The sequence below is a fragment of the Magallana gigas genome, chromosome 7 (assembly GCF_963853765.1).
Source record: "Magallana gigas chromosome 7, xbMagGiga1.1, whole genome shotgun sequence".
Classification (NCBI taxonomy): domain Eukaryota; kingdom Metazoa; phylum Mollusca; class Bivalvia; order Ostreida; family Ostreidae; genus Magallana; species Magallana gigas.
In genome coordinates this window covers 52,974,760-52,985,517 of record NC_088859.1, presented here as the reverse complement: position 1 = coordinate 52,985,517, position 10,758 = coordinate 52,974,760, and the positions used below count along the sequence as shown (strand labels likewise).

The window sequence follows — 10,758 nt, the reverse complement described above, 5'->3', positions numbered from 1 at the left end:
ATTGTATTGGCATGCACAATTTATACAAGTGCTGACAATACCAAAGATCACATATAAATGCTGTTTAGCCTAATTTGTATTGTGTATGCCCCATGTTTTTGAATTAACCTCAATTTTCTGTTTGAATTCATTTTTGCAATTTAAATACGATCATGAAATATAGATTATAGTGGAGAAAATTGGATACTGTTACAGTAATACCTTTTTACCAAAAGGAAAACAAAAGACCATTTGTTCTTCGACATATTTAATTGCCAATTGTAATTTTATGGTGTGAAGCTCTCAATCCACAGTGTCTATAGTGTTAACAACCTACTATACAGGGAGAGCTCTGCCTCTGGACTAGAATAACAAGTTAGACCTTTCATTCAATCCGAGTAGTGATCAGAAACACATACAATATCACAATCTCAGTCATCACACGCTGACAACGCTGACAAGTAGTGATCAGAAACACATACAATATCACAATCTCAGTCATCACAAGCGGACAACGGCTGCTCTCAGCCCCCCTATTTACTACCTGTTTGTAACTATTTCACTCTCACTTCTGACAGAGAGGAGTAAACAATGAAAGAAGTATGACATAAATTAGGAAATAAAAATTCAATGACAATAAAATTCCCATCCACAACATTCACCTATCATCAATAATGGTTAAATATAATGCATAACAAAACAAGTCAGGAATAAATAATTTTGTTTAAAGCGTTCGTAAAACTCCTGCAGTGTACGAGAGAAATGTACATGGTTTTAGACAATGTCTCAATCAGTAATCTACAGCATCAGAATGTTTGTATTAAGGTTAGGTAACCTCGAATGGCAATGGATTAGAACATTGTTGATTTTGTTATGATTTCGGCAGCTCGTGGTGTGGGTACTGGCTCTGACTAGAGAACCAGTTTATCTCCTATCACAGAGCTCTTAGTCACAGCCAATCAAATCATAGCTTATTGATCACACATCTGGAGATGTTCGCCAAAGTTTACACATCTCATAATCTATCAAAAATATACACATCCGGCATCCCCCGATTCACAGCTCTCCCTTCATGAATTGCAGGTTCAATATATTATCAGAATCTCATTCTCCGCACGTTTTATTTTAGCTCAGTAAGTTCCGAATTTCACCATAAATGTGACGCAAGAAGTCTACATAAGATGCACTGCCGTTATTTCCCTTGTCTTCGACAAGAAAGTGGTTAAACCAAGGCTCTAGCTTGTCTCTCTGTCGCACAATTGTTAACTGCAATCAGAAAACAGTTCTGTTGTACATTTCAATTCTATATAATAATTTATCTCTTCCAAATGAACAAAATTCAGAGCAACAGAAGAAAGTAGAACTCACCTTCATGTATCTACAGCGTTCGCCTCGTATTGAATTAATGGCGTCTCTTAATTTCTGTGATACTGGATTATCAAGGTCATTCAATTTACACTGAAAAACAGAAATTTCCAAACACATGGAATAACAACAATGGAACTAAATCTGTAACATGGAATGTAGATTGTTGTACAGTAAAACAAGTTATAGTGAACATGCTTATAATGAATTGACGCTTACAGAGAAGTTATTTTCATTCCCTGTGACTTTATTACAGTCGTGCATTAAAACGGACATATATAACAAATTACGCTTATAACAAAATCGCCTAACCCTGACACTTTGTTATAAGCATGTTTTACTGTTAATACATTGAATTTTTAATATGGAATGCAGCATGAATAAATCTAAAGTTTTCTACAGAATCAAGAACGGGCTGTAGCTTACCTTATCAATGTCTATTTGGGCGGCGCTCTGTACCGAGAACACCTTCTGGACCCACTGAGGCTCCACATTGTGTCCGATCCACAGGAACATGGACAGGCCGTTCTCTGTAATCATAACAAGTTTATGTAATCAATTGTAACAAGTTTATATAATCAATTGTAACAAGTTTATGTAATCAACTGTAACAAGTTTATGTAATCAACCTTAACGAGTTTATGTAATCAACTTTAACGAGTTTATGTAATCAACTTCAACAAGTTTATGTAATCAACTTTAACAAATTTATGTAACAATATGATAGCTGAGCATTCAAAGTTACAAACTAAAGAACATGGACAGACCATTCTCTGTAATTGTAACAAGTCTGTGTAACATGCCATAATGTGATACTGGGTAGGCAAGCATTCAGTTACAGAGATATTTAGATTAACTATAACAGGGTACAAGTACTGATTTGACATGTATACCATACCTAGGAGGTACACTCCGTTATCCCTGAGTCGCTCTACCGAGCATCGAATGGCTGCAGGAATACGGTCACCGTGGGATTCCAAGTCATGCTAAAAACCAGACAGAAATAATTATTAAATATATTGTTTTTATTTTTCTGTTAACCATATAATTAACAGCAAAGGTTCAAAGGTCAGTCTCATGTTCTCATGATTTAATATAAAACAGTGGATACTCACGTAAAATAAGGTTTTTACATTAACATTTACAAGTTATTTGAAATTTATTTACAATTCAAAATATATATGTATATTTCTAATGTGCATATTTTATGTTGTCATGGAAACAAAAATAAACCTCACCAATGGTATCAATCTGGGATAGAAGAAGACTTGAGTTGAAGACACATCCATGGAGTTGAGTTTGAGCATTAGGAAACTTCTGTCATCTGTCGAGATTTCAGACCCTGGAAATCAAACATATAACTGTTTATGACACATACAGGAACATTCTTAAGATAAAAATCTTCATGGAGCTCAATCACACTAAAAGACAGTATCTACTGAGATAAAACAACAAGGACTTGGGCCAGGTACTCACCGCCCTGTAGAGCATCACTCTTGACGACACAATTAGAGTAGAGTGGTAGGAGCTTCATGGACTCGGGGAGAATCAGCTGACCCATGGGGGCGGGGGTGGAGCAGTTCTTCCTGTAACAGGCCAGAATCTGGGCCACCTGACTCATGATTCCCTCCCTCACCTGTTTGGGGTTAGAGTTCAAACTGGTCCTGACAGCTACAAAGAAAGAATTGACATTACAATCTAAAAATGTAACGACATTACCAGTACAATCCCAGGATGCAATACATACTGGCTACCAACACAACAGAACAATAGTTTTTCTACAGGAGTTCTCTACAAAGAATTATTCACTACTAAACTTGAACAACCACTGGACACTTGTTCTATAATTGGATGATTATTGGCAGTTTCAGCCACAGCTTACCGTGTTTGGCCATGTAGTTGATGAGAGTATCTAGTTCGGTGTTCCTGAAGAGGTCAGCCATCTGAGTGCAGCAGTTCAGGGCCAGGTTGTGGATGCGTAACCTCCTCTGTCCCCCGACACTGGTGTACAGCACCGCCACCTACAAACAGCCAACACCAGTCCCTATATATCTACTGTCAGCAGCTTAAGCCTTTATCAACATATTTTTCCCAATAAAGTTTGACTAAATTCCTCATTTCACTAGAAATGCGGCTATGCCAGAGCAGCGGCAAACTCCTGACGTGTAATTATATTGAATGATACCAAATAATTGGGTACAAGGTGAGTGTTTTACCTGAATAAAAGCACCGTCCGCCTCATTTAGTTTGTCATCATGCTTAATCTCCACGTTCATAGACTGCTCTCGGTCTACGGCCGCCATTTCAACATCCGTCGTGTTGGACATGTAAAAGTTACCAAGGAAGTCCACAGCTCGGATGCCTGCAAGCAATGTGAAGAAAATTGTACTTCTTTATTACAAAACAACCATTTCATATACCAAACCTTTATAGAAATTGAAAGGGATATCATGATTATCCTTGCAATGAGAGAGAATTGTGTGCTTGCGTACCTGTGCTGGCCCGAACACGTAAAATAGCGTCAAACGCCGATTGGTTCATCACATTGTACTTCAGGTCTTCAAGGAATCGTTCCCCATCCAGATCAGCCTAAAAATGAAGGCCAAATCATAAGCTATTTACAGATATTGGCATTATTTGTTGTCAATGACAGCTTTAAACACCGGACAAAAATATCAGACACACAGAGGGAGAGTTAGACTATTACATCTAGTGCCCAACCCGAGAAAACCACAACACTGGGTCATTGATCAAATTAATACACACAGGGTGAGCACTACTCCACAAACAGAAACTTACTCTCTCTTCAGGATTCACCTAGGAAAGCAAGACAACACCAGCTTTATGTCTGTGAGCAACAAGGTCCAAGAGAATAGGATAAATGCATACATGTATTTGTCTACATTATGTGTGAGTGAACATATCTCCAAGCACCTGTGTGTACCTGTACCTGTGCTCCCCTGTTTATTTCTGTGCTATTAACCTTTAGTTTCACTCACCTGGAAGTAGCTGTATTTGTACAGGTTTCCTCCCGTCAGTCTACACACTTCTGATATCGTGGCGACATCCACATAGGCATTGGGAAACAGGAACAAGTCCACACTACATCCCACGCCCACACAATCCTGACCAAGCTTTGTGTAGAAGTTGTTCTGGGGGGTCAAAATTGTCTGCAATATAAACCTATAGGGTCATACATGTACCTACAATCAACAGATTTTGAAATAAACTATATTTGTTTTAATCAATTTAAATCTGATTTAATAGTTAATCACAATTAAAATATCTTTGACCTGAATAACAAGTTATTTAAATCTATGAATTTGCATATGTCTCACCTTTTCTTTTTCGGTTCCTAGCAGTTTCCTATCGTCCCTGTTTTTTAGTTTTCCAGGTGCCTCAGCGATGGGCAGTGAGGTGTGGAATATGTACAGCTTCCCGCTACGGTCTGCCGACTTAAGCGCGTCCAGTCCAGCCTGTATGACTGGTCCAAGCACCGTTTCCGTCTCCCGTGACTCCGCGAACATCTCTGGAATCTGGGACAACAAGCTGTCAATGACCGCCTCTGATTCAGAAAGTTTTACCAAGAATCCGTCCAGTAACGGCACAAACACATCGTTCAAGTCGGAGACAACCAACATCTGAGGCTGAGCAAGGTTTCCCTACAACCACAACACATAAATGGGTAACATGTACAGACAAGGAAGTGAAATCTCAAACTTTAACACAGTAAAAATGAATCTGAACCACAGGTCTGACACTCCCATTTATATTGTGAAAGAGAATCTAAGATCCACGTTTTGATACTGACCTTGACATTGTAGAAGTGAATCTCTTTAGCGTACGTCACAAAGCCGACTCTGACCTCGGATTCTTCCTGTCCAACCTCTCTAAAAAATGATAAAATAAAACATTTTTACTAATTGCTTATAGTTAGGTTTATTTCTAAAACAATAAAGGGAAAAAGTTTTGAATTACTAATAATAAATAATTGCCAATCTCAAACAATACATGTATTTAATGAATATATGCAGGGATTAATAAACATATTGAGTTCTGTTTCATGACTTACTTTGGCAAATTCACCAAGATATCTTCTTTTAACCTTTCACATATTAGATGGACAAGCCCACTTTTTATACTGTTGTATGAGACATCAATCATGAAAATAAATGCTGGCGCGTTTGGCAATGCTCCATTCTACAAAATATCACAAAACATTGACAAAATACACACAATTCATGTGCCATGTATGAAGCAGTCACAGAACTTTTGATAACTCATAGCTGACAAATACTGAAATATTACAACATATTTTACGAGACATGGAGTATAGTGTACTGAGAGATTTTACTGATATCATACCTTACAATAATCTTTTGTGGCTACAAACTCGTACGAGCCAAGGCAAAGCTCTGGTCTGTCATACGTGTCAATTCTCTTTCCTGTGTGGTCTAAATGGGCAAAGTACTCCGCTGGCACTATAACGCAAAGCAGACCCACATCTAATACCGTAAAGCAGGTTATTTTGACAGGTGTAAACCTTATTGATTATCAAAAACTGGGATATGTCGCTCATTTTGACTAGCATAATTTCAGCAACTTCATAATTTACTAATATGTATAACAGGTATTTATTAGCTATTTTTTGGCAGTTTGGCAATAATAGCCTTAACAAGCATCCCAAAAAAATGACACACTTTACCTTATTGTATGAAGTGAATTGCATGTATTTTGTGGGTCAAATCAAGATCTAAAGGTAAAGCTCTCACCGTCAGTGGCGGCGCCACAGAACACACACTGGAACCGACGCCCACCGTCAATAAACATCATGTTGGGGTTCATGTAGGCCTTGCATCTCTTGCACCGCACCGGACCTGTCTCCCCGAGGTTCACAATGGGCGGATTGTACTGTAATAAATGGCTCATTATATTATCAGTACCTCAATGGGGCAGGGGGGGGGGGGGTCTGTAATTTATGGCTCATGGTTAGAAATAAAATTAAGCTTTTCAAGCCATTCACATAATGTTCAGGGGAGGGGCCATCATGGCGAGTATGATTAAGAGTTAAATTCATCAGGAAATTTTCTTATTGTGTGCAAGGTCATAAAAAAATACAAACCTCTTCTTCTGGAAGCTTGGCAAATGGACTAATGCTGAGTGCAAAAGGTATGTGACAACTCTTTAGCATATCCGAGGTACAGGGCACATTATATAGAGTGGACCTCATAAAACGAGGGTTACAGTTCCCTACAATACATGAAATACAACAGGGTACTTATATAGAGTGGCACTCATAAAACGAGGGTAACAGTTCCCTACAATACATGAAATACAACAAACATTGATTTCATGTACAGTCAAACTTGTATTAAGCAGTCACCTGCGGGAGGCACCCAAAGTGACCTCTTAACAGAGGTGACCTTTGAATAGAGACTTTTGAATTTGCCAACATCAAATACCTTATTAAAACAATTATCATAATAAAACAATAATTTATCAAAATGATAGATAAAGTAACTGATTAAATGTTTATTTATAGTATATTTACAAATAAGTACAAATACATAACAATGAATCGTGCATGCAATTTTTTTTTAAATTATTGAATATTGAAAAAAGTCATTACGTGGTAAAACCTTGTCGCTGACATTTTCACAATTATAACACTATCTATTTTCATGAATACCCTATATATAGAAAACAAACATTTTTAATACAAATAAACAATTCAGATTTTAACCTACCATATCTGAACTCAAAATCATATTGTTAAATCAAGCAATTTTCTCTTGCCTCGCCGCGGACATTTTTGACACCTATTTCATTCATGTTTATAAAACAAACATTGTTAATATATTTTTAAACAATTCACTTGATTCCCATTCGTATCTGATCTGCCAATTATGTATTATAAATACATCGATTAATTTGGTTTCTCTCCCCTCAAGTGTATAATTATTGTTTACATCTATTACCCGACATTCGGAGGCCATGTTTAAAATCCCCGGGTGTAAATCATGTGACCGGCCAAAAAGACCGCATGCATGTCGATTGTACAGTTTCAGATCAAAATATGATGACTGCTAACCGCGTTAGACAGGTGACCGCTTTTTAGAGGCAATTATATAGGATTTTTCATCAGGAGGAAATAAAATGGCCGCATAAGAAAAGTGACTGCTTAATAGGGGTGGCCGCTTCGGCAGTTTTGACTGTATATGTAAATATTTCTCTACCTTGATCTTGCACCACAAAATCTGTTGTGACCAATGGTGGCACAGCTCCTTTGGTTGTTTGGAAATTCCCACTTCTGTTGGCTCTGTCATCATCTATCACTTGAATCTACAGAGAAAAAACATTACATGCTAATTGCTGGAAAAGGTGCAATTCTCTCACTAACAATAGTTAAACATTAAACACCAGGATATATCTACAGGGCTAAATAGAATCATATACAGTAGATATGGTGAACACCTACAAAATATACTTACTGGGCTGGGCATCTGATCAGGGTCCAGCTTCTTTGGCCCAGCGGGCTGCTGCATTCCTCCAGGGCCTGACATAGGCTGGCCCCCTGGATAGTTGGGCGGGAAGGACTGTCCAGGCATTGTTCCCCCGGGATACCGGGGCTGTCCTGGTTGAGGGGGCATCTGCCCTGGGGGAGCTTGACCTGGTTGAGGGGGGAACTGCCCTGGAGGAGTTTGGCCTGGTTGAGGGGGAAACTGCCCGGGTCCAGCCTGATTCCCCTGGGGAAAGTTGCCAGGTCCTGGTGGTGGAGGAAACGATCCAGGACCAGATGGAGACATCATGCTTGGCCCTGATGGAGGTCCACTTGGTGGTCCCTGTCCATATCGGTCTGTCATTGTCATTCCTGAAGGAGGACTCTGATGGGCCCCTGTGGATGGTGCAGGAGGGAAGCCTTGTCTGCTTTGAGGAGGCATGCCAGTGCTGGAAGATGTAGGTGGAGGCATTCCTTGTCTTGGCATAGGACCAGACATTCCTCCTGTATGAGTTGTGGGTGGGGCACCCCCATACTGACTTGTGGGTGGGGCACCTCCATATTGACTTGTAGGTGGAGCACCTCCAAACTGACTTGTGGGTGGGGCACCTCCATATTGACTTGTGGGTGGGGCACCTCCATACTGACTTGTGGGTGGGGCACCTCCATATTGACTTGTAGGTGGAGCACCTCCATATTGACTTGTAGGTGGAGCACCTCCATATTGACTTGTCGGTGGGGCACCTCCATATTGGCTCGTTGGGGGGCCTCCAAACTGATTTGTTGGGGGACCAGACATTGGACCTCCCATATTATTTGTTGGTTGTCTGGGAATGCCTCCCATTTGACTTGTTGGTGGCAACCCACTGGGGGGACCCATGCGAGGTTGCCCTGGGGAACCAATGTTTGGCTGCTGAAATATGAGTGTCAAGTGTATAGTATGTAAAACAATTCATCAGATGGTTTATTGTGATAAAACAAAAGCTACAATATTCAAGTCACTCACATTTGGAGCAGGTCCTCTTGGCTGTGATATATGCATAGCATTCATCCCATTTGAAATCTGGAAAAAGTAAACTGAATGTAAACTACAAAATAACAACAGCTTTATATGAAGCAGCTTTCTAGAAATTTGAAATTGTTTATTGTCAATGACATATTCAATCAAAGTGCGTACCTGACTTGACGATGAAGGGGGCATCATTGGGGAGGGCCGGGCCTGGGGAGGGAGTCCAGGAGCCATGTTGTTGTGCATGCTGACTGGTGGCTTACCAGGAACATTCCTGTCACATAGACAACAAACTCAAATCAGACAAAACTAGCACTGAATTAACTAACTACACTGTATTTATTTTACAATCATTGATAAACAAATTCTACAATTTATATTAATAATTGGCATGGATGTTAGCACAATGGGGTCATTGATGTGGGAGAAAGCTGGAAACTCAGGTTGAAGCAGTGATTAGCTTGTGCATTTTCCACTGTGCTACTTGGACATGCACTTGAACTGACATTCATGTATAAACAGATATTCAACATATTATGCATTTTCCTGACAGCAGAACTCAAATTATTTCTCCTTACCCAGGTGGGCCCATGTTTGGATACTGGGGTCCGTTGGATGCAGGTGGCATCCCATACTGGCCTGGTCCGGGCTTAGGTGGTGCACCATAACCTGTGGAAATACAGTACATCATTAACAGGAAATGCTTAACAATATTTATAAAGGAACTTAATAACTTGTATGCAATTATTTTCTTTCAGCATTTTTCAAACACAGTCGGATACTAACTATGTTATTATTTGTTGAGCATCAATTTTTGACATTTGGGGTTTCATTGTAGAGTGGTGTGGGTGGGGGTTCTTCAATACACTAAACGTTTCATTTCCCAGTAATTCATGGGCCTGGTTTGTATATGTATGAGATAAATACTGAATGCATTACCTGCTAAATTATTAATCGGGCCTTAAAGTTGTATACTGAATGTTTTAACTCCTAGATCATTATTTGGCCTATATAATAAGTTGCTGAATGTCTTACCTCCAGGGTGATTCACTGGGCCTAGTTTGTATATGTATGAAATATAACCTGAATGTCTTACCTGGGTTATTCATTGGTCCTGGTCCCGGGGGTCGCATCTGTCCGGGATTCATCCCGGGAGCTCCATACCCTGTGGGCGGCATCTGTCCTTGAGTACTTCCGGGATAGTTTGGATTCATTGTGTCATTGTCTTCTTGCTAGTCTGTGAATTAAAGGAAACAACAAATGAGCATCCCGTATTACATCTGCATATCAATTCAGTGAGTTCACACATCACTCAAAAGGTTTCCGACTGGATTTCTGTTTCCAAACAGCTGTCTCCATGACAAAAATTGGGAAACAGAAATAGGAGTTGTGATTTAGCCCTTATTACATTTCATTTTTCTAACAATTCCCTATCATAATGTTTTTACTCAGATTCTTTCATCAAAGAGTTCCTTAGCCCCATCAGTCATCAATATCGAATTACCCGACACTCATCAATGCAGGATAATATCCCATACATCCACGTTATAATTACTTGTTAAAGTATCAACCCCAATGTTCCAAATATACCATAAAGTTGAATTTTATCAGATAAACTCATTCACAAAACCTAGATTCTACACATCCCAGTCATTCACCAGTCTGTCAATCTCAATGGCAAAACTGCACACCGGTATGACCAGGATATACGACATTAAAAGAACTTAAGATGGTAGCTTTACCTGAATACTTCTCAAGAATCTGTCTAAATTGATTATGAATTTAACAAATTTTGCGTCAACTGAAATACTGTAGGTACTGTTTTAACACGAGTCAAAACATACGAAATGTTTGCCACGTACAGAAGAATGACATCCGGTGAAACACATGCGCACTCATGCCACGT

The 10,758-nt window shown here is 39.4% G+C and overlaps 1 protein-coding gene across 3 annotated transcripts; it reads right to left on the bottom strand.

Moving 5' to 3' along the window:
• Positions 1–230: 230 nt before the first annotated feature.
• LOC105341221 (protein transport protein Sec24C) lies at positions 231–10,747 on the bottom strand. Of its 3 annotated transcripts, none has more exons than XM_034459173.2 (24): positions 10,595–10,747; positions 9,949–10,089; positions 9,431–9,521; positions 9,021–9,126; positions 8,850–8,906; positions 7,836–8,756; positions 7,581–7,686; positions 6,467–6,594; positions 6,117–6,255; positions 5,710–5,825; positions 5,417–5,544; positions 5,156–5,234; positions 4,683–5,006; positions 4,344–4,514; positions 4,144–4,161; positions 3,837–3,933; positions 3,561–3,706; positions 3,227–3,365; positions 2,821–3,015; positions 2,583–2,686; positions 2,243–2,330; positions 1,771–1,874; positions 1,348–1,437; positions 231–1,245 (listed from the first exon to the last, which is right to left on the bottom strand). In XM_034459173.2, exons 2-24 carry the CDS (start codon positions 10,064–10,066, stop codon positions 1,105–1,107), a joined length of 3,606 nt encoding a protein of 1,201 aa, XP_034315064.2. In that variant the 5' UTR covers positions 10,067–10,089; positions 10,595–10,747; the 3' UTR covers positions 231–1,104. The 3 variants fall into 3 exon arrangements, with proteins under 3 accessions (XP_034315064.2, XP_034315065.2, XP_034315066.2); XM_034459174.2 differs by having other exon boundaries at positions 7,836–8,753; XM_034459175.2 differs by lacking the exon at positions 4,144–4,161.
• Positions 10,748–10,758: the final 11 nt, after the last annotated feature.